Below are 24,474 nucleotides of genomic sequence, written 5' to 3' on the forward strand. Positions count from 1 at the left end.
GGGGGGCATTTCCCCAACTAAAGCTCCTTTCTCTGTGATAACTCCAGCTGTGTCAAGTTGACACAAAGCTAGCCAATACAATGACTCTTAACTTTCTCCCTCTGGACCTCCAGTTGGCTTTGGTAGCATTCTGAATAAATTTGACCTCCTGCCCTGATATACAGGACTCACCAGGGTCTGGCCCCAATATTGTTTTCTGTTGTGTAACTCATCAACTAAATCAGTACTCTTGTGTATGTGGAGTGGGAGTGCTCATTTAGCCAACACTATCCATCTGGCCAGGGAGATGATGGCGTGATTACACAGAGCTGCTTGGCATGTTCCTAGCCCTGTAATTCTGTCTGGGACAGGCTGGCTGGCTCGTCTTCTCTGCAGAGATGGTCTCAGACCTCTCCTACACCTTACCACACTCCTGCTCATCGTGGCTCTGAGCTCAGACCTCGCTTCCATCACAAACCCATTCCTGTCTTCCCTGTGAGAATTCATTTTTGCCACCTAATTCCCACAGCCCCTAGTTTGAACCCCAGTTGGTCTGCCTTGCACTGCCGACTCTGCATGTCTGTTTCCCTTATTCCTTAAAAAAAAAAAAAAAAAAAAAGACAACTCATGTTACCAGGTTTGTATGGTAAGTATTTTAGTTTCATTGGCTCCCTCAGGGCCTTTTTGGCAGACTGAACTTTGGACTCGTTTTATTCTTTCAGAACCATCAGGAAGTTAACAGTACTTGGGTAATAGAACATGTTTTCTGTCGCACACTACGAAACTTAGCAAAGACCAGCAATTGCTGCTATTTAGAGAAGTGCTGTGGGCAGGTTTAAGTGTGCATACTTGCTATCTAGTTGTGAAAGACAAAAGTGAGTGCTTTTTCAGACTGGAAAGTGATTGGGACTCTGCAGAGGGCTGTAAGCTATAGATAAGAACAGAGTAATTTACTGCCCCGGTAGATATCTGAATGGGAAGGCGGCCAGTGTTATGTCTCTCTGTGCTTTAGCCGCCTTTACAATCTGGCACAGCAGAGCATTAGAATTAACAAAATAAAAAGGAGGAAATGTGGGTGGTTTGGCTTAACTCACAGTTCACTTTCACATGAACAACATTTGTGGCTGGTGCCTTTTTATTCATATTTTTTGTCATTTATTTGGCAAATTGTTATTAAGAACCTGTGGTGTAGTCACATCAGAGAAATGGCAGGCTGTAGGTACTGAGTGGGACTTTTTGTAACTCAGAGCATTCATAAATTCTGGGGACCTGACTTTTGGTTTCCTTAATACTTTAATTATGTAGGGCTTCTCTTCCCCTCACTTCCACCCCCCATCATTACTTCAGTGAAAAGAGCGGGACACTCTGGGAGCTGTTTCCTGTCTGCTGGACCGTATGGTATCCTCACTCACCCATCCATACAGGGAGCTCCAGTGGGCATTTTTTTTTCATGAAGCAATATAAATATAAAATACTTATTTTTCAGAGTTTAATGGGTTTCATGAAATCTGTTGACAACTGCTTTCCCTGTCCCCATCTAAATTCTTTCTTTGTTTTTTGGATTATTTTTGCCTTGTATACAGAGGACTAAAGATTAGCCCTGACATTCTGATGTTTACTAAAATAGTACTTCACAGTAGGTGGTAGTGGTCTTGGTTTTCTCTGTTAGTAAGCTGTTAAAGAATGTCTGAAGATACTCTTGAATGTACAGTGTCCGAATACTGCTTTAGTTCATGTGGCCATGTCTCCTTGATGGCAAACATTTGTCAGGGAATCAATGTCTAGTGTCGTTAGTGCTCGCTGCCCTTCCCCTTCAGTGTTGAACCCCAAACCTTCCTTTCCTTTTAAGTTAGGGGGCAAGGGGTTCATATCAGCAACAATCATCAACTGACCAATGGATTCTACTTAGTGGTGACTGGATTTGGCCTGATCACACCACAGTGTGGCCATTTGAGTTCTTGTAGAGATTGCCTTGGTTTCTACCATCCCCCGAGCAACTGCTTCCTACCTGATCCAGAGGAACCTGAAGACCCCTGGTTGGAGGTCACTGGGTCATTCTGAAGTGGGGGTATGAGGGCCCAGGGACTGTCACTGCTGTGGACAGTCCTTGTCTCTTGTAAATCCAGCCTTAATGCCTGACATTCCAGGAAGTGTAGACCCTGCACAAAGTGGATATCAGAGTGATAGTGTGAGGAGAAACCAACAAGCATAGTTTTACCAAAGAGAACGAGAGACCACACCTTGTCTGCCTGTTACGCTGATCTGAGTGCACCCTTAGAAAACTGAATGTACCACAGACCCGGGACAGTTTTGGAACTTGTATGCTCTCTAGCAACTTTGTGTGAATTTTTATACAAGCACTGTTTTAGTAATTATATAATTTTTTTTTGAGACAAGGGTTTCTCTGTGTAGCCCTGGCTGGCCTGGAACTCACTTTGTAGACCTGGCTGGCCTCGAACTCAAAAATCCACCTGCCTCTGCCTCCCAAGTGCTGGAATTAAAGGCGTGTGCCACCACCGCCCGGCTATTGTTTACTTTTTTAACTTATGTCCTTGTAGAGGACCTTGCAGCAGTTAGGAAAGGAATCAAAGAAATCAAAATGTATAGGAGATGTGGACAGGAGTTTTCTCTGTTGTGGAATGAAGTCTAGTGACAAGGACATGACAGAGGGCTCTGAGTGTGGAGAGTGATTCCCAGCAACTGCTACCAAATGCCAGGAATTTCACTCCTACAGCACTAAAGTGCTAAGCTCTGGATGACCTCAGTGAGGCTTGGGAGCCTCTAGATAAGAGGCTGGCATTCTGGTCTCTGCTCTATGAGACCCTGGAGACCCAGCTAAGTTTTCCTCGATTCCTGGCCTGTAGATGTCTGTGATAATAAATGCTTGCTGGACTGGAAAGAGCTGCCCAGTGGATAGATAGTAGTGCTTATTGCCCTTGTAGAGGACCTTGTAAACCTCTGTAGAGGCTCAGCTCCCAGCTCCCAGTGCTGACTCACAATTGTCTGGAACTCCAATTCCAGATAGAGTTCTAGATAAAGACATTCTAGGTTAAAAAGTTATAGACATTTTTAAGTTTTTCCTCTCATATTGCTTAATTTGTCTCCCATAAGCTTTGTACCAATTGATGTGCCTCAGAACAATGTATGTAACTATACCCTGGAAAACACGAGATGCTATCACTCTCCTAGGAAAAAACCAAATGTATCAAAGAGGATTTGTATTTTTCTTATCACTTGTAGGATTCTTTAGGGCAAGGCCTGTTACTATTACTTAGTCTAACTGTTGACAGCAAGAAAATATTCTCTAACTTGTAGGATAGCATTTCTCCTCTGCAATGTGTTCAGGGGAAAATGAATACTGGGCTTAATTAAAAGGATGAGCACTCACAGTAAATATTAGTTACTGCCATTACTCCTTGCAAAAACCAATGTCAGCCATTATTCTGTGGGAGGTTGAATAACATCCATTTTATTAATTGGGTAGTATTGATGTTTATACTTTTCTAGGGGAAAGGTCTACTTTGTCTGGTTTACATCACATATTTGATTGTTTTAGGAATGTATTACATTTCATTGTGGAAATTTTGACTTTTGTTGTTGAAAGAAATGATACTGTTGACTCAAGAAGGAAGTTGAAGATTTTCTTAAATAAAGATATCGCTCATATTTCTACGTGAACTGGTCTTTATGGTTGTGTATACAGGCTTAGTATTCATTATCTGAAGGGCTTCACGAAAGTGTTTCAGAGTTTGAATCTTTGTTTGGTTTTTGAGACAGGATTTTTCTGTGTTACCCTGGCTGTCCTAGAACTCACTATGTAGACCAGGCTGGCCTCAAACACACAGACATCTGTCTGCCTCTGCCTCCTAAGTGTCAAAATTAAAGGCATATTCCACCACCTCCAGGCTCAGAGTTTGAATCTTTTATTTGGAATATTTGCATGGACTTTACAGGTTACATCCCTAATCTGTAAATAAGTCTCCTGGATTTAAAATTTGGAGATTAGAGATTTCCAGTCTTTTTTTTTTTTTCTTTAGTTAGGATGAACAAAGAAAAGAAGTTAGCATTTCTGCAGCCCTTGTTCATTTCTGGCAAATAAAGTAAGATGGGGGGGGGGGTCCCCTGGATGCTGATATCAAACTAATAAGAGAAATACTTACAGAGACGATAGTCACAGATTTGCAGGAATACGCAAGGAGTTCCTCCAGGGAAATGAACACGTTTTTCTTGGGAATGAGTCAAATGGTCATATTCCACTTACTTAGACAGCCTGGCTTTCCCTAACAGTCAGAATATTGCCTTTAGAATGTGTTGCTGTTAGAGCTGGAGAGAGCTAAAAACCAAAGGTGGATCAGTGCTTAAGAACAGTTGTTATTACTAAGCACCCACATGGCAGGTAAACATCTGTAACTACAGTTCCAGGGGACCCAATGCCTCTTCTGACTCCCACAGACTCCTGATCCCATGCAGTATGCATACATACATTCAGGGACACATGAACATAAAATAAAAGTAAACATTTTTTTAAAAGTTGTCATTGTAAGCTGGGCATGCTGACACATGCTTTTAATCCGAGCACATGGGAATTCTAGGACAGCCTGGTCTACAGAGGGAGTGCCAGGACTGCCAGGACTACACAGAGAAACCCTGTCTTGAGGGAGGAAAAAGTTGTTATTGCAAGATTTATGTAGGAGCTGACTTGGCTTGGTACAGAGAACCCAGATTGTAAACTATGGTCAGAGAAGGCTCTGTCAATATGATTTACATATACTCTAATATGAAGAATAGAATACAGACTGGAGGGGGCTGGTGAGATGGCTCAGTGGGTAAGGGCACTGACTGCTCTTCCAAAGGCCGTAAGTTCAAATCCCAGCAACCACATGGTGTCTAACAACCCTCCATAATGAGATCTGACATCCTCTTCTGGTGTGTCTGAAGTCAGCTACAGTGAACTTATAATAAATAACTTAATAAATAAATAAATCTTTAAAAAATATACAGACTGGACATTAAAAAAAACTAGATTGTGAACTGCATTCCAAACATAACTGTGTGACTATTAAAACGCAGTTCTACCTACCTCCTTAGTTAGTTGGAATATAGGCAGCAAAGCAATTCGAAAACCAATGCCATGATGATGTCATTATTACTGAGAACATTTTTGCAACAGCAATTTAGAAAAAAATGCTATGAGTTGTGATTTTGGTAATTCAAATTACTCCTTTGGGTTGGACAACAGAGGCAGAAAAATTTTAATGAGAGCTTTTCTGTAAGCTGGGTATACCTACAACCCTAGCATTCAAGAAGGTGAAATATAAAGATTATGAGGTCAAGGCCAGCCTAGACCATGCAGAGCAACCCTGTCTTAAAAACAAAGCAGAACAGAACGCAAGCAAAAAGATGTATCTTGTCATCTCAGAAGCCGGAGACACAGCAGAAAGACTGGGGCGCCCGCATAATAGTCTTCACTTATCAGATTAGCTTCTTGTTGTCTTGGCCACAGCATGCCCAGAATAGACAGATTCTGGCGAGAGAGTTGGTGTCTGGGAGGTGAATGTGAACCTGTCTGGAACCCCTGGCTGGTCTCAGTGCCGCTGCCTAAGAATGAGTCTTGGCAAAGAAGAGGACTCACCGGCTAAGGGTGCTTGCTGCTCAAGAATGAAGGCCTACCTACCTGAGTTAGAGCCGAGCACCTACCTAAAAACATGCCTAGCTTCATGCACCTGTAACTTGGGTACTGGGGGTAGGCATGGGGACAGATGACCAGCCTAGATGAAAAATGGTGAACTCCAGGTTCAATGGGAAACCTTGTCTCAAGAAAGGAAAGGCAGAAGACAGAGGGTAAAGAAGAGTAAATCCAACATCCTCCTCTGACCACACACACACACACACACACACACACACACACACACCACTGTTTCTAGTCTATTTTTAAGTGCCATTTCTTCCCCCTAGTCTGCAATTTAGAGCTGAAAAGATTGAAAAGAGAAGACCATGATAATGAAATCATCAGCCCACATTCGCTGGACACTTTCTTCAACTATGAAGTTACCCTGGGCATGGTGGTGTGTACTGTTAGACCTAACCAGCACTTGAGAGACTGAATCAAGAGGATGGCAAGTTCAAGGCCCAGCTGGTCTATGTGCAAAGTGTGTGTGTGTGTGTGTGTGTGTGTGTGTGTGTGTGTGTGTGTGTGTGTGTATGAGAGAGAGAGAGACAAAGAGAGAGACAGAGACAGAGACAGAGAGAGGCTATTCTGGGTGCCTCTTATGAAATTCACTGAGCCTTACTGAATATACAGCAGCAGTATGAAGTTAGTCCTGTGGTTTCTCCCCTTTTACAGATAAAGCAGCTGAGGCTTTAATGGTTAAGACCCAGGACCACTTAAGTTCTAACTGCGGTCACTTCTCAAGATCCATACTATGGCAAGTCACTTTTCCACACATAGACAAACCTCCAGAGAGGGCCTGAAAGGGTAAGAAACATGATCACCTTGCTCCCTATTTTAGTCTAGATAATTTTCTACATTATATCCCTTAACAATGTGTTTATTATGAAGCATGTTCTCAACACTAACCTGTGTATATTCATAGATTGTACTAAACTGATGTAAAAAAATACTGGACTTTTTTTTTTAGCTTTGAGGGAGCATAGGGTTTAGATGTTCTAATGGAATATATTCATCACCTGAATTGAGTATTTCAATGAAGTATTTCTAGCAGACTCCTATGAAGAAGACTGTCTCCCATGTGCTATTAAAAATTGAGCTCATGACTACAGTCTGTGGTTATTTTTTTTTTCTTGTAGAGCCAGAGGCTACAGTCTGTGACCTCATGTAGAAAATAGCCACCAAGAATCTATGCAGGATCATTTTTAGTTCTTTAGTTTTGGCACGCACACATTTTCAAAGCAGATTAAATTTGTCCAATGTATTTTAGACTAGAAGTATATATTGCAAAGCACACGGGGGGATGCAAGCCACAGAGCAGAGCTTTTAATGGAGAGGCCATTCGGGAAGCAAGCATCCGTCTGGAAGCTTTGGTTACTACATTTCCAGAAACTTCTTCCCTTCCTTTTCATTGTCGCTCTGAGCATGGCAGTATCCAGTTGCCAAGTTGTTAAACTTCTGCCTTTTCCCCTGGCATTTTCAAGAAGTAGAAGGAGTGTGCCATTTTTTTTCATTCTGTACCCTTGAAGAAACTAGAATTTGAGACGGGATATCTTTCCATGAAAATATTTGAATGTTTCTTATCTCTGAGCCTGCTGTGGAGAATTTAGTACAAGACATGCATGGATAAAATGAATCGTCTTAAAGGATTGCAGCTCCAAAAATACCCCAGCAGGACTGGGCAGGTTTGACATAATGACATTCCTATTTTAGCCTGACTTCTGGAACTCTGAGGAACTATAAATTGAGCCACACAAGATCCTACAAAGGTGGTGCCTCTTCTAACCGTGTATAGAATTTTTCTTCAGACTTTTGGAAAAGATGTGTCTAGTGGTGGTTTTCCTAGAGAATGAGACTGTTGGTGCTTACCAACTTTAATACAGGAAATGATAGGTAGAAAGCCCTGCTCCGTATCCTACTGAAAACCAAATTTGATTACGGAAACTTACACCAGGAGCTCAGAGCCAAGCTCTGCACAAGCCGCATCTGAGATGGCAGAAGCCTCTGTGGATGCCGGGGCTCAGTCCGTTACCGTGAAGAAAAAGAAAAGCCTGTCCATTGAAGAAAAGATTGACATCATAAATGCAGTGGAAAGTGGCAAGAAAAAGGCAGAGATTGCGGCTGAATATGGCATAAAGAAAAACTCGTTGTCTTCCATTATGAAAAACAAAGACAAAGTTCTAGAAGCCTTTGAGTCTTTGAGATTTGATCCGAAGAGAAAACGACTGAGAACAGCGTTTTATACTGATCTGGAAGAGGCATTGATGAGGTGGTATCGGATTGCTCAGTGTCTAAACGTTCCGGTTAATGGTCCGATGTTGCGTCTAAAAGCTAATGATTTTGCCCAGAAGCTGGGACACAATGATTTTAAATGCAGCAATGGTTGGCTGGATCGTTTTAAGTCCAGGTATGGCTTAGTATTCAGAGCACAACCTGTAGAAGCCACGGGTATATCTATAGACCCTTCCACTGTGTGGTACCAAAATGTGCTACCTTATTACTTAAACGATTATCATCCTAAAAATGTTTTCAATGTGAAAGAGACTGGGCTGCTTTATCGAATGTTACCTACAAATACTTTTGCATTCAAAGGGGAAACGTGCTCAATTGGAAAGTTGTGCAAAGACAGGATAACGCTGGCCCTCGGTACAAATATGGATGCCTCTGAGAAACTCCCTTTGCTTGTCATCGGGAAAAACCGAGCCCCGCGTTGTTTCAAAGGCATAAAATCATTGCCTGTGTATTATGAAGCTAACAGAACGGCGTGGATGACGGCAGCCATATTTGAACAGTGGATGCAGAAGCTGGATGAGAAATTCCAAGCCCAGAAACGAAGAGTAGTGATTTTCGTTGACTCTTGCCCCGCACATCCAGAAGTGAAAAACCTCAAGTCCATTGAGTTAGCATTCTTCCCGTCATGCTTGTCTTCCGGGTTTGCAGCTATGAATCAAGGTGTTATTAAAAGCCTTAAAATCAGATATCGGCATTGTCTTATCAAGAAATTTTTAAGTTCAGTCGAAAGTAGCAAAGAGTTTACATTTTCTCTTCTAGATGCAGTTGATACATTGCATCTCTGCTGGAGAGCTGTAACTCCGGAGACCATTGTTAAAAGCTATGAAGAAGCAGGATTCAGGTCTCCAAAGGGAGAAAATGACACAGTCAATGCAGATGCTGCTGCTGCTCTTGACCTGACTGCCCATGCAGTAGGGGCAGGAGTGGAGTTTCTTGAAGGTTTGTCCATAGAGGAATACGCTGCCCTGGATGAGGACCTGGAGACGTGTGAAGCCACCCCGAAAGATGGTGCCGAGTGGGCCAGAGAAAGTAAGCAAGACGAGAGTGGTCTTTATACTTCCGAAGAAGAGGAGGAGGACAGCGGAGCAGCGTTAGAAGTGGATCTGTCCTTACCATCCAAGAAGGAAGCGCTCATGGCTGTAGGCACTCTGAAAAGGTTTCTTAGAAGTCAGGACCTGAACGATGAACTTCACGGTTCTTTAGCAGACCTTGAAAACTTTATTAATGCTTTGTCACCTAAGTAGTCACGTATTGTTCCGCTGCAGAGCAGTAACTTTTCCTCGGGTATCTTATTACCCAAGGAATGTAAACAGAAAGTATCACTTAAACAAGAAAAGAGAAAGTTCAATAATAATCGGTGGCTTAACTGTAGAGCCTTTGATCTGCATAGCGGGGGCTCCCTAGTAAAGAATGACTAAGTAAAACTGCAAAATTCCGTTTAGCAGGTTTGGGGAGAATAAAAAATGTGTTTCAGAGGCTTTATACTTGAAAGAAATTTAGCACGTGTGTGAAAGAATGCCAGCTGGCTGACTCGCGCGCATGAAATTGCTGGTTTTCATTTTCTTTGTTTTTAAGTTCAGATCATGTTCTAGAATATTTTATCTTTGTAGTCTTAAAAAAACCCGGCTTTTTTCTTTTTATAAAGTCATATGCATGCCACCTCTATCCTAATGCATTCATTTGTTCTCTTTCCCTTTTTTGGTTGGTTTTTAAAGAAAGGGTCTCCCTGTGTAGTCCAGGTTGCCCCGATTCATGGCAGTGCCCCCGCCTTGGACTCTCAGATGCCGGCAATGTCGGCATAAGCCAATATGCACAGTCTAATTAAACTTGTGAGCATCATAGTACTAGCAAATTATGTTCTAATTAGTTAATCTTCCAGACTGAAAAAAAATGAAAATATATTCTAATCTGCTATGCACCAAGATGATGAACAATGTGATTCTTGCTGCTTTCAAATTACTTGTCAAATTAAGTCAAATGGAAAGCTATTGCTCTGCCTTCTATCACCAGGAGAGATGGGTCCTTCTGCTGTGCATGTGTGTGTGCTTGTTTAGTGGGAAAATACTTGAAGGGAAATATTTATTAAACTCATACTTATATTTGAATAGGAAGAGAATTGAAGACACACTTGGAGTCAACAAGAAAACTTGTGGGGCTTTTTAAAAAATTGCAAGAGCTCAGCTTTTAATCTAGCTTTGTTCTTGAGTACACAAGACTCCAGCTGCATATGTAGCAGAGAATGGCCTTGTCGGGCATTAATGGGAGGAGAAGCCCTTGGTCCTATGAAGGTGGGATAGATGCCCCAATGTAAAGGAATGGAGGGTGGGGAGGTGGGAGTGCTTGGATGGGTGGAGGAACACCCTCATAGAAGCAGGTGGAGGGAGGGTGGGATGGGGGATTTCCGGGAGGGGGAAAACCAGGAAAAGGGATAATATTTGAAATGTAAATAAAGAAAATATCCAATAAAAAAAGTCTAGCTTTCTTCTTGATTTTACTGAATTTTATTTTTAGCACATTGTGGTATTTAATTTTCTTCCTCCAATTTTTTCTTCTCTAAATTTTTTCAGAGAAAGCTTTGCCTATATATTACATTAAAATACTGTAGGGAATTACCTACTCACCATCTGAAAAACAGTAAGAGAACAAAATTTTAACAGTTTTAAGTAGCATGTTTACTTAACTTATTATACCTAATTTAGGTTCCCTTGAAAAGTATTTTAGAAAAATTCAAAGCACAATCCTTTGTTGTGAATTATTAATCTGCCAAAAGGTTATACATTTAGAAGGAAATAATTTAACAAACCATTCTTATTTTCTATTGTTGATTTGCTCTGATCTGAGGATTTAGTTGAGCACTAAAATGTATTAATATTTTAGAAGTTTCCTTTATTATTAAACATTGACTATTTAAATTAAAAGCACTTCATGATTTGATGTGTAATTTTAATTTGGCTCAGTCTCATGGACCTAAAAGAGGTCTTGAGCACCCATCTATCTCTCAAGGAAAAAAAAAATATTTACAGTTAGTCTGGTTTTAAATTTTTTTCATTGTTCTTACTCTATACGTTCTTGCTGTATACTCAATAGTGATCTTTACTTATTACTAAGAACAAATCTTGAATTACATTCAGGACATTCTTCACTGTGAGTTGTTCCTGAATTACTGAGTGGAAGGCTGAGTTCAAGTTAAAGCAGGAGTGTGCAAAACTAACCGCTGCCTGTGGGATTCATCCTGCCTGCCTTGCTCTTATGCAGGCTACGCCCTCACTGCAAACCTTCTTCTCACTGCATAAGAGACAGATTAGCTGGAAGAAGGAAGCAAGGAGAGAAAGGAAATTGAAGGAAAGCTGTCCAGGAGAACATCCCCCTCCCCCAGGAGAATACGCCCCTCCCCCAGGAGAAGAGAAAGAGAACCGCACCTAACGCGCATCAGTGGGACCCCAGCTCCCTGTGGTTAGGCACAGCTGAGACATCTGCCTTCTTCAGGTTCACTGTGCAGTGGGGAGCTGGGCTGGGCCTCTGCTACACAAAGATTCCCTGAATGAAATACAGTACAGAGGTACATCAGCAGAATGTCATGGCCCGTGGGAGATCCTAGCGTCCTAACCCAATACAGCAGGAACTGTGGCATAGAGATGAGTTGGTGAAACCCATGCAGGATACTATACTATAAACAGCATGGCCACGTTCATGCATTCGCTAATGAAGGGATCACCTTCTGGATGAGACAACTCTTGTGTAATATGTCAGAACAAAATCAAAAGGCGTAGTCACCCCCCCCCCNAGCTTTAATCCATGTTTATTTATTTTCTTCTCAGCTGTCACCCTTCAGCAACTTCTTTTAAGCAGGGACAGTTGTATAATCTTATTATATCTCTAGAGAATACTAAATACATAGCAGGCTCCTGGTGTGGCCACATGTCTGTCAGATGTAAGAACTGCGTCAAGAGTTCAAGATAGTCGTCTAGCTTCCTAAACTAGGAACAAATCAAAGGGGAGGGCAGAACCTGTTTCCCTCTTACTTCCTCAGCCCTCTCTGAATGCACAGTCACTGTGGTACGCTGCTGTCTGATACCACACCCATGCTCCGCATTGCAAAAGTTATAACTCAGCACTGCGCACTGGTTTCCAGCTACCATGGGAACAAATGAGGAACCTTCCCCAAAGAGGATGTGGAAGTACACCTTTCAGCCCCAAGAGGGCTTTATGCAGTGTTGCTTGCCCTACATCAAGGAGCCACCAGTCCACTGTGTAGTTAAGTCCTGTCTATAGTAAATCCTGTACCTGCCCCTAGAAATAATTGTACAGTGCCTGAATAATTGCCAGAAGAAAGTATAGCTTGAACCAAAAGATGATTATAGAAGTGGAGAGATCAAACTTGATTTCTACTGATGGAAATGAAGGCTTGTGAGCAGGTAAAACTAGTTTTAAAAGTGTATTTCTTCATTCCTGAACTATGTACCCATTATGCAAGTCAGGCCTACCATACAAGTGAGTAACCTTTTATAACGTCTGTTTGAACTGAGCTGTGCAATTTCAGCTTTAAACCCTGTTGAGGTTTATTATCATTTATTATTATTATTATTATTATTATTATTACTATTATTATTATTATTCCAGATTTGACCATTGTTTTCCAGACCCAATTGTTCAGTTAGAGAAGTCATATTAACCTTTGAGAAGAACTAATTCATTTCCCCTCACTTTCGGTTGCTGGTGTGTAAGTAGAATCAGCTCAAATCCGGGGACTAAAGATTCTAATAAAAGGGGGAGGGGCGCCTGATACTTAGAAATGGTTTATCCTCTTCATGGTGCTAGGCACTGAAGGTTAATGATAACAGCAGAGAGGGAAAAAAATGCCTTCGTTGTGACATTGGCAGGTTAGTGAAGGAAGCAGGCAGTGTTCAGTAACGACAGGAACACTGGGAACATGGCATCTGTGTCTACAAAGTCAGGCAATGTGGAGCTTTAACCTGGTCCTGAGATGGAGTGAATCAACAAGGTGTCTAGAGACAAAACGTGAGCTCTGGACTCCTGGGATAAACTGGAGTTTTACTTGGCAAGGGAGGAAAGATGGGAAAGATCACTGAGTACCTCGTGTGCCAGCCTCAGGAGGAGGATGCCGCCGTCAGTTAGGAACTGAAGGGAATGGCCAGAGGAAGAACTGGCCTGAGGTAGAGGAGGCCTGGCCTTGATCCATTATCTGGGTTAGGGTTCAATAAAAAGCCATTTTACATATGGGGACAGGGAGGGGAGGAAAAGTTCCCATCTTTGCTTTTGAAAGCTTTAACTATAAGCAGAGCCGTGGGTCCCAGAACAGAGTGGAAAATGTTAGAAAAAAAAAAAAAAAAGAGATTCTGGGAAAAGGGCCTTACCCTCTACACCAAGCCACTCCTCTCTGAACACTGAGGAGTTCAAGGGCATCTGCTTGCAAAAGGAGCATCCTAGCTGGGCTTGTTAACTCTTAACACCCTTTCCACAGAGAGATATGGAGAGTCAAGGGAACCTCCCGAGACTAACCAGCTGCTCCCTACCAAATGATGTACAAAACTGCCTTCAATGCCTGTGGCCTCAGAGAGGGCTAGGGAAGGGAAGGGGCAGCTTCCCCGAGGGCCAGGGGAGCCTAGGGGGTGCTCCATCTAACAGCTAGGAGGAAACCTTCCTCCTCTCTGGGTAGAAGCGTTCCAAGTGTAGCCTTTCATAGAGGGAGAGGGGTCCTCGAAGCCCTGTAGATCCTTTGGTTCTCCAGAGTGAATTTGGCAGAGTCAGCCCTGTTTTGTCAATAGGACCTTGGTAAGGAGGATAGACATTGTTTCCCAGGGAAGGAATTTTAACAATACCCCCAAACATTCAAACACTCCTTCCTTCCCGTTGTAGGAGAAAATAAAGAACAAGGGAGGGCAGCAGGCCTCTCTGCACTCGACTGGACAGCCAACAGAACACTGGTTCTTGCTGGGTCTTGAACCCACGGGCAAACAGCTGAAGGCGTTGACATAAAAAGTTCATCCATGAATGAGGATTACAGTCAAAGTCAACGAAAGGGACATTATGTGAAGGCTCAGGGACTGTGGGATCTAACTTAGTGCTGAAGCAGCCCAGCACCCCTGGGGTGAGCCCATGCCTGCCTAGTCTTGGGCTCTGATTAGTGCCAGTTCAACACAACATCCCCAAGAAAACATCCCTTGAGATCAATAAACAAATACATAAATCACATGTTAGCAATAGTCATTATTCACTGATCATGGCTGAAGTGTCATCTCGATGGTTTGGGTGGCATATTAAAGCAGCTTTTTAAAAATTAGTTTTATGAATCACCTTACTCTGCCCCACCCTATCTTATTTAGTTATCAAGATGCCAACTTTGTCCCACATTCTGTCCCTGATTATCACAGAGTTCACATTTGTGTCTTCTGTGCGAACCTTCACCACAAGCTTAGGCAGCCTTCCTTCTTTCCACAGTGTGTGTAGCAGGCACACACTCTGCTGAGCGATTTACAAACCCCTCTGCATGTGGACGAGGTGCATTTCCTAATTAACCGCCTGAGCACTACCTAACTGCATCAGAGCCAGTTAGACACTTCTGGGGGTGTCCTAGGACAGGAGGCAGGTCGTGCATCCTTAGTGAGGCAAATTAAAAAGCCAACACTTTCAGTGACTTAGCCGCTCCTATGGGGACTGCAGACATCCCAAGCCCCCAAGAGCAATTCTGGAAACCTTGTCAAGTCCCAGAGGCCCCAGAGTCATTAGATAAGGTTGGCTTTGAGACACTGCCTGGGTCTATTTGGGGGATGCCTTTAGTTGGGTTAGCTTTAAAAGGCAGAGGGGTTTTAATTTTGCTTTGTTCTACTTTGAAATAGTTAAAAACAAACAAACAAACAAACAAAAAAACAACCCAACAACTTTGAAACTTGAGACATATTTGGAACAGGGGTGGTCTCACTTCACCTGCTAAACTCAAGATGCGCAGAGAAGACATGTCTTATACCGCGGAGACTACAAGGGAGTTTCTCTTCAGATTTCTCCGAAATAGAAAGTTCGGGAAGATTCTCTCTCTCTCTCTCTCTCTCTCTCTCTCTCTCTCTCTCTCTCTCTCTCTGTGTGTGTGTGTGTGTGTGTGTGTGTGCAGGGGACTGAATAGAGAGACCTCATGTGTGTTAGGCAAACCTTCTACAACAGAGCTACAGCCCAGGCCAAGGGGTAACCATTAAGAAATCGCTCACTGGGTTGAGGGTGCAGATAAGGAGTAAATCACTTGCTAGCATCCACAGAGCCCTGAGTTCCAACCCCAGCACGGTAAATAAACACATTCAGAGAAGGGAAACCTACCAAAGGGAAGAGGAAAACGCTCATCTTCCTGCTGTTCATAAACTCTTCGCTAGTGAAAGTTACACAGACTATCCCCTGAGCCCACATCCAGTCTCCCGCCTTCCTGTGTTTTTAAATGTCCCCGTGTTACTGATACTTGGAGAAAACGGAGCAGACACTAGTGTTTCAGCTGAGCCTTCTTTGGCACATTACTTTTTCCTTTCTCCTTTGCCAGCTATTTTTGATAATGTTACTTTAAATAGTTTTCTAGTACATTTTTATGACTACTACTCTCGCCAAATACAATTATAAGAACCGTCTGAAGCCTCATACCCCCTGGAAGCAAAACAGAGAGTCCAGGACTTAGCACCAGGCTGAATCTCCATAATAAGGACTTGCTCATGAAGACACTCTTGGACGCTGTCATTTAGAGAAGCATCAGAAATAAAGTATTAAAATTGTCAGGTCATGGGTACATGGCTGCATCCCTCCGAGGAATAGCCTTCTGCAGTCAGAGGGGAAAAAAAATCAATTCGGCCATAGGAGCAGTATTAGGAGCTGCCCAGGGTAGAGAAGACTGCCACAGACACGCCCTGTTGGCCCACCATGGAGGGGAGTGACCACGTCGAGGTGCACCATTTGGGTAGCGCAAAGTTTCCAGGAGAGCCAGACTTGCGTCTGTCTTGGTTTTAACCATCTAACTAGAAAGGTGGAGCGAACACTCCAAATGATAAAAACCACACACTTTGTACGTGGTTCCGACTCCGTGTGGCAGAGTCCAAGAGAGTACAGCAGGGTTGTACTGTGAGCTCCTGCAATGAGAAACCCTACTAACCAGCCTCAGGCCAGGCCAAGCAGCGAGCGGGGTACCAAAGCCTGGCAAAGGACCCAAGGCAGGCAGGCGTGGTCAAGGCACTTCAGCAGGATTTCTACAGGGTTTCATTTTGTACTTTCTGCCTTACAGAACAGGAAGAGTGTGCGTTCTCTTTAAATTTGCCACGTGTAAATCATAAAAGGGAATGTATGGTTTTCCCTTGGGTTTGTCTGTGTTGTAAATAAATCTCTAAAGCCCCACTGTTCTCATGAAGTACCAATGAAGCAGGGGTGGGGTGGGGAGGGGGGCACCCTTCCATTCCAAGTATGCATGTGACAGACGAGATACACAGACGAGAAAGGAAAGTTAGGCCTGAGCCCAGGCCTGTCAAATATATCTAGGGTGGGGTGGGATGAAAGGATTAAGTTGGAAATAGGAGTCCAAAAGAGCACTGAGGTCAAGAAAATTATTTTGGGGAGCTACAAATTTATATTAAGCATTTTGAGGAATAGCTGACAGGCAAGATGGCTCGTGTTATTTCTTGTTTCTCGTCTGAGCTGCCTCAGAAGCAACAATGTCTGTGGGACAGAGCTTGAAGGCAGATCCCCTCACACAACTTTAATTTCCAGGAATTCACGCTCACCATAATTTTGTATTGATTTAAATATGAGCGTAAAAGTGAGTGTAAGTCAGGGGTCTCCAGAGGAGCAGAAGCAACGGGATGATGTGCGTTCGTGATATAAACACTGCTTCAATAGGCCCCTTGGTCATGCTTGTGCTTGCAACATTCCTGGCATTGAGCTAAGCATTTTGTGTAAATTAAGGCATGTAACATCCTAATAGTACTACCTTTTTACAAAGTGTGCATGGTGTTTCGTAAGCTGATAGTTAATACACAATGCCACACATGTTTATCTGGGTGACTCATGACTGCATTGCGCAATGATTAGGACAGGGACTATCTTGATTTAGAAGGCAGAAAAACTAGTACTTGTTCAGACCAGAATGTAAACTCTTCAGAAAGAAAGAATCAGTCTCCCCTCTCCCTCCCACTCCTCTCTCCCCTTCCCTCTCCCTCCTTCCCCTCCCCCCCCTTCTCCTTTCTCTCTCCCTCTCCACTATGAAATCTCACTAGTAGTCCAGTTTGGCCTTGAACTCATTATAGCATCCAGACTGCCCCTGAACTAGAAGTGATCCCCCTGCCTCAACGTCCCAAACATATCACCAAGCTCAGCTTTAGAGATGAGGTTCTCTATCCTCTCTCTGCCCCACCCCCACCCCCACCCTCCTGGGCGAGTGCCTTTCCTTCTTTTTTTTCTGCCTAGCCGAAGCCAATGAAGGAAGTTCATCCTAAACTCAGGTAGTATAGAAGGTGTGCCTCTCAAGTGAGTTGGCCTTTCTTGTCTTAGGACTCCGAAGAGCGACTTAGGACTACTTGTGGAGTTCAGGAGAGCATTATGTTACAGTTAGTAATGTGTGAGTCAGTAGGGATTTTACAACACAAGCTCAGTTAAAGCACATTGAGTTCTCTAGAAGATCTCTTTCCAAGACTGACATCTAGACTAATCAGTTTCGTTCCCATAAGGCTCTGAGGTTACCACTAGTATTTCTGTAGTATAAATGCACAAAGGGAGACTGAAATGGCTTAAAAAACTTTCTTCCTAGGGGAAAGTTTGATGCCTTGGTGTAAACATGGCTCTCAGGATTAATTAAGGAATTGGTGATGTTATTATACGCTGGTGAAATGAGTCAATTCAAGCCAAATTAAAGTATACAAAGGCAGGCTTTTTGGGAAGCAGCTCTCCAGCAGGTTCACTGGTCCAAGGAATGAGGCCAGGGAAGTCCTGGGTGGGGTGGGAGGGGAAGAGAGCATGCACATGCAGGGAGGGGAGGGAGGGAGAGCAAAATGTCTGGATTATATAAGGAAAATTTTCTGGGGGGAGGGAAAGCTCAGCCCCTCGGCTAGAAAATTAAGAGGGTGGGATATGCAAACCCTGCCCTGTAACAAGTAGGGACTGAGGGATGCTGGGAGAACCTGAAAGCCAGGTCCGCTTTGGTATGCACCTCAGCCATTTGTCCCAGGTCTGAATTCCAACAATACCCTCTCCTCCGAAATCACACCTTGGGTTCACCTATTTGATCGCTCTCCTCCCAGGAAGCAAGTGGAACATGATCATGAGCAGAAGCCAGCTTGACAGGTTTTAGTTTCGTTTCTGTTGTAACAAAGTATCTTGATAAAAAAGTAGCCAAGCAAGGAAAGGTTTATGTACCTTCCAATTCCAGGTTGCCACCAGCCATCACAGAGGAGAAGTCACCACAAGAACTCAAAGAGCTCATCATGGCAATTCCACACTCAAGAGCAGAGATAATAAATGTATCCTTGCTTGCTTACAGCATATGCTCAGCTAATGTTCTTCATTGTTATATACAAAGACCCAGTCAAGGAAAAGGTGCTGCCAACATTCAAGGTGGGTCTTTCCATCTGGGTTACAATCAAAACAGCCCCCGACCACTGGTATGCCCACAGGCCAACCTGAACTAGATAATTCCATAGAGAGACTAGTCCAAGGTGATTCTAGACAAATTGACAGTATATTTAATAAGTGTCACAGACAGTCCTACAGGTCTATTTCATTCATACACTTAAAAAACGGGGAGTAAGCACCTACTGGGCATTACTGGGAGTAATGCTGATCTGGGCATTGAGGATGCAGCTCTAAACAAAAGAGTGCTTCTTCCCAATAATCCTGGGAGGGGGTTCATGGGCACTATTACTGCAAATGAGCAGAGCTTTGGGTTGGGGAGAGAGTTCAGCAGGGAAGTGCTTCCCATGTAAGGACAAGGACCTAGAGTCTACCCCCAGCATTCACTTGAAAGAGAGGCATGGTGCCAACCCACTGAGAAGGCAGAGGAAGGCAGACTCCTAGGATTCATGGGCCAGTCAGCCTAGTCTAGTTGGCTGCCAGCTCTAGGTCCCAGCAAGCAACAGTCTCAAAAGGTGGATAGTTTCTGTAAGACATACATGTACGCGCGCGCGCGCGCGCGCACACACACACACACACACACACACACACACACACACACACACGTGAGATTCACACAGATTACTAGCTAAAGACTGAGGTTTAGATATTAATCTTACAAAGTTAAAATTTCAGATCTTCCCTCTCAGGGAATATAATGCTATTTCTGTTTGGTAAATACTTGATATAACTATTCAGTATATCTGGAAATTAGGAAACTGTTATAATTTTTTTTAAAAAAAAATGTATTATAGGTGCGTGCATGCACATGCATGTGTTGAAGTCAGAGGAGGACAACTCTGATGGCTGTTCTTGTTTGTCAACTTGACTAAATCAGGAATAAATTCCAGAAATGGAGAGCACACCTGTGAGAAATATTTTTTGGAGGGGAAGGGGGACTTGGTTTGAAGTGGGTGAATCCACTTCCAGTCCAGACCTTTGAGGCAGGAAGACACACCTTTATTCTGGACCACACCTTCTGCTGGAAGTCTATATAAGGAAACGATATAAGGAATGTTTTACTCTCTGCCTGCTTGCCCTCACCTTGCTAGCACATCTCTTCCTTTACTAACATTACAGGGGGTCCATCATATACTGAAGACAAGCTGAGACATCAGCCTTGTTAACTAAGCAACTACTGGATTCTTGGACTTTCCATTTAAAACCAGCTGTTGATGGATTAGCTGGACTGTAGTCTGTAAGCCATTCTAATAAATCCCCTTCATATAAGTAGAGAGAGCGACTCATTCTACAAGTTCTGTTACTAGAGAGAAAACTAACTAATACAGACTTTTGGTACCAGGAGTGGGGTATCACTGTAATAGACCTGACTGAATGAAAACTTTGAAATTTTGGGTTAGAAAGGCAGTTAAATGCTGATTAGTAGAAATATGAAAGACAGTGGTACTGAGGATGATGTGAACTATGGGGGCCTGGCTCAAGAAGTTTCGGGGAAGAAGAGTATTAGTATGTGGGCTAGACACTGTTCTTGTGATTTTTGGTGAAGAATATAATTGCTTTCTGTCCTTGTCCAAAAAATCAGCCTGAGGCTAAATTGAAAAGTTTGGCAGAGGAGATTTCCAGACAGTCTAGTATTGCCTTTGATGATTGATTATTAGTGCCCATACTTATGCGGATCTATAATGAAAAGGAGCAAAGCTAAGCAAGGGAAAAACCCAGATTTACGGCTTAAGAAGGAAAGGAGCACTAGGGTTGTACTGGAGCAACATTCTGTGTCAAGGAGATAAAAAGTTTAACCTGATGATGTTAAATGTAATAAAAGGAGTGGTGACCTCAGGGCAAGACTCTGCCCAGCTGAGCCTCTGACTTGTGAAACAGAATTAAAGAAAAACTTCAAGCCAGGTATGGTGCCACATGCCTTTAATCTCAGCACTCCTAAGGCAGAGGAAGATGGATCTCCATGCGTTAGAGGCCAACCTAATCTACAAAGTGAGTTCCAGAGCAGTCTGGGCTGTTACACAAATAATCTCAGAAAACCAGAGAGAAGGTTGGGGAGGGAGACAGAGACCGTGAGTACCGTGAGTCCCAGAAGAGACTTTGAAACTTTGGACTTTTAAACAGTGTGGAGACTGTGACAGATTATGGATGGGGATTTTTGATGTAGGACTGAATGCAGTTTTGATGATGATATGGCTACCTGCCTATGGAGGCCAAGAGTGGAATGTGGCAGTTTGAATGAAAATGCCCCATAGACTCATAGGAAGTGGCACTATTAGGAAGGCTCTTTTGAGTGGGCGTGACCTTGTTGGAGGAAGTGTGCCATTAGGAGTGGCCTTAAAGGTTTCAGAAGCTCAAGCCAGGCCCAGTGGCTCACTTGCTCTTCCTGCTATCTGTTAGCCCAGATGAAGAACTCTCAACTCCCTCTCCAACATCATGTCTCCCTGTGTACTGCTATGCTTCCTGCCACGATGAGAATGGACTAAACCTATGAATTGTAAGCCAGCCTCAATTAAATGTTTTCCCTGCTGTGATCATGGTGTCTGGTCACAGCAATAGAAATCCCAAGACAACTTTCAATCGTAGGCTTTTCCCGGTGACCCTTCCTGCCCTTGGGGATTGTAGGCCAATATCAGTTCATGAGGGCAAAGAGAGGATTCCAAAGCCCTGTGAGGATGTATGGTGAAGAAGACACACCGTCACCAGCTGCAAGGAGGCAGAGCAACTTTACTTGGGGGGTGATTCGAGGCTTATATAACTTGGGGGGCTGGGTGTAGGAACCTCCAGGATGGGCTGACCTCCAGAAGACTATCCAGACAATGGTAGGCTTCAGCCTTAATTAGCAGAGTTTTCCCACACTCCCCCTCTATAAGATGGGTCCCAAGGAATGAACTCAGATATGCTGGTTGGTTTTGGTCAACATCACACAAATCTAGACATAGCTGGGAAGAAGGAACAGCAACTGAGAAAATGCCCCTGTAAGATTTGCCTATAGGCAAGTCTATTAGACATTTTCTTGATGGTTGACATAATGAGGCTCAGCCCAATGTGGGTAGTGTCAACCTTGGTCACATAGGCCTAAGTTTTAGAAGGCTAAGCAAGGCTCAGAGAACAGACCAGTAAGCAGCATTCCTCCATGGTCTCTGCTTCAGTTTCTGCCTCCAGGTTCCTGCCTTAGTTTCCTTCAATAGACCTGAGATACAGGAACCCAGATAAACCCTTTCTTCCCTAAGTTGCTTTTGGTCATGGCATTTATCAAAGCTATAAGAATCTAAGGCAAGGGTCATCAGGAAGAGTGGAACGCACCTCTGCCTGTCGATTTCCCTCACCTGCCCTGTTAGGCTCTCCCAGAAGCCTCACCATCATTCTTGGAGAGCATGTGTGGAATTCGAGTGCACATTCCCTCCAGGGAGACTGCTCCGCTGCACCCCTAACTCTTCAGCGAGAGAGCAAAGTAGAGCCTCTTTGAATGGGGTGGGAGTCAAGAAGCCAGGAGAACTTTGAGCTCTACTTTCTCCAAAGTGAGCATCACTGAAGCCAAATATCTCAGCTGCTTCCCAGGGCACAACTGAAGCCATTGTCGTTGAAGGAAAGGTTCTGGGTTTTATATGGGCAGCCCATTTCAGTAACGTGTTTGATTGCTTTATTTAACCAATATCCATATATTAACTACTGTGTGTCAGGTACCCGTTAGAGCATTTTACAAATACCCTTCTTAGATCTCAGTCTGAGTGTCTGTTGGCCACTTCTGACCTGGGTGATGTGGTCAAATTTGAGAACTTCTCTGAGCCTCCACTTGTGTGCCTATTATGTGCTAAGAGAATAAGAAAGTCTTACAAGCTGCAGGCACTAAATGAATGATCACATGCCAATGCTTTAGAAACAGCAAAAAAAAAGTTCCTTATTATCCCCGTGTGATGGCAATACGAACTGGTTGTTGCCATTCCGTCAAAGAGTTTGGTGTTTTGTTGTCTTCTTAGAATTGCCAATCTGTGATGACTGGAGAGGACACAGACAAGTCTGAGCTGTAGGAACAAAGACAGAGAGCTGGAAACTGTGTCTCAGGGTTGGAAGAGTGTGAAATACAAGTGCATCACTACAATGAGTTTAGGGTGGGATAGGGGTGGATACAGCAAGGGAGAAGGTTCAGCCCACAAGTGAGTTTGGGTTCTCTTCCCTTAGGAAAACCTACCCCCCCTTCCAGTCTCAGCGTGGTGACTGCTTTCTTGGTGACTTGAAACCCAGCATTGCATACAGGATTCCTCTGTGTGGCTCTAGGGTACTTGCATTTTCCCATCTCCTTCTCTTTATTTATGGTGCTGGAAATCAAACCCATGGCCCCACACGTAGTAGGCAAGAGCTCTGCCTTTGAGCTAGAGCTATATCTGCTCTCAAGAACCCTTTGCATCCATTTTCAATTGTTTTCTAGATCCTCCGCCAGCCCATAAGCTGGAAGAAATGAGGCCACACCTAACTTTTCCAGTGTTGCTTCTTCCCCAGTTAACATGCTGGCTCCTAGTCAGACCTCAATCAATAATTGTTGGGAAAATTTGATTTTTGCAACTGAACTAAAGAGGTAGTGAGAATATATAGCTCTAGTACATGTATAGAGGACTTCAGAACTTACTTAGCTAAGACTGTGTATCTCTTATTGTTAGTAGAAAACTCTGCTCTGGTTTTCTGAGCATGTGATCCCAAGCTGACCTTGAGAACTGCCAAGCCATCCAAAGTCATGGTATCAACATGCAGAAACATGGTCTGTCAGTGTCCAAGTCCCGCTGACTTTGCCCACATCTCTCAAGGGCCTTCAGGTATCTGACTGCCCTTGACTGCGTGTGTCTGTAATAAGCTGGAATTCAGTTCGGGGATTTGAGTATAGGTGTGACAGATTGATGCTCTCTTTCAATAATTCAGCGCCTAAAGTGTAGACGAGCTCAGAGGAGTCTGGACTGGAAGCGCAGCAGGGTTGTATTATTGAACTGGCTCCAGGCACACAAATATCCTTGTCAGTCTCAGAAGGGCCAGGGAGCATCCTGTTCACTGAGAAATTTCAGACACTGCAAGGAGACGGAATGGCATTGAGAATGAAATGAACTGTCACCCACAATGAAATGGCATGTCTGGGAAAAGGAATAGGAGACAGACAAGGATGACAGTCACAAGCAGACAGCCACTTAGCATAAGTTAATTTAGCAGCCAGCCCAGTCCGGAAGGATTCATGTATCTGGCTTAAACTGTGACACATCAGACTCTGACAGGATGGTGGAGGGCAGAGGGCAGAGGGGACCGTTTCCAAGCACACAGTGTCTTTTCTGTATGAAATGCAGAGGCATAAGAAAGACCAAGAAGAAACAGTATTTTCCTCATCCTTCTCAGATTCTTGCCACCCTTTTGCCCACAGAAGCTCCTTCCCTGGGAGGAAGGGGCAGCACAGCTGGGCAGTGTCAGCTACGCAACTGCACAGTGTGGACACACACACACACACACACACACACACACACACACATGAAGCATATGCCTAAGCTTCTCCCGAGAGTTCTTTAGACAGCAAGCCAGTCATGATTTGTGCATGTCTGAGAATATGATTCTGCACTGAAGTCCGTAGTAAATATGGCTTCTGGTTGCATCTGGAACATTTAAAATGCAAAGATAAAACCCAAAGATGTTGGTTTCTAAAAATCTTGAAAAATGCAGAAAATCTAACAGACTTGAGTACTTTCCCAGTGCTAAGCACTTGACAACATAATTTCTGTGAAGGTGCCTGAAAGGTTCATCTTTCCCCACTTAGCAGACAGGTAGCAAAGCACAGAAGCAATGGCAACAAGGACACATGCAAGGGTGGAGCATGTCTATAGTGCCTTCCGGGAGGCAAAGGCAGGAAGGTCCTAGGCCAGCCTGTGCGGAGTAGGTACTCAGTCACCTTCGAGAGCGGGAGA

General features: G+C 43.6%; 1 protein-coding gene across 1 annotated transcript; it reads left to right on the plus strand.

The window, feature by feature from the left end:
- Positions 1-7,443: 7,443 nt before the first annotated feature.
- On the plus strand, positions 7,444-10,847 carry Tigd4 (tigger transposable element derived 4). The gene has a single exon (XM_021197202.1). The coding sequence runs from the start codon at positions 7,639-7,641 to the stop codon at positions 9,181-9,183; it is 1,545 nt and encodes a 514-aa protein (XP_021052861.1). The 5' UTR covers positions 7,444-7,638; the 3' UTR covers positions 9,184-10,847.
- Positions 10,848-24,474: the final 13,627 nt, after the last annotated feature.

The sequence above is a fragment of the Mus pahari genome, chromosome 4 (assembly GCF_900095145.1).
Source record: "Mus pahari chromosome 4, PAHARI_EIJ_v1.1, whole genome shotgun sequence".
NCBI lineage: Eukaryota > Metazoa > Chordata > Mammalia > Rodentia > Muridae > Mus > Mus pahari.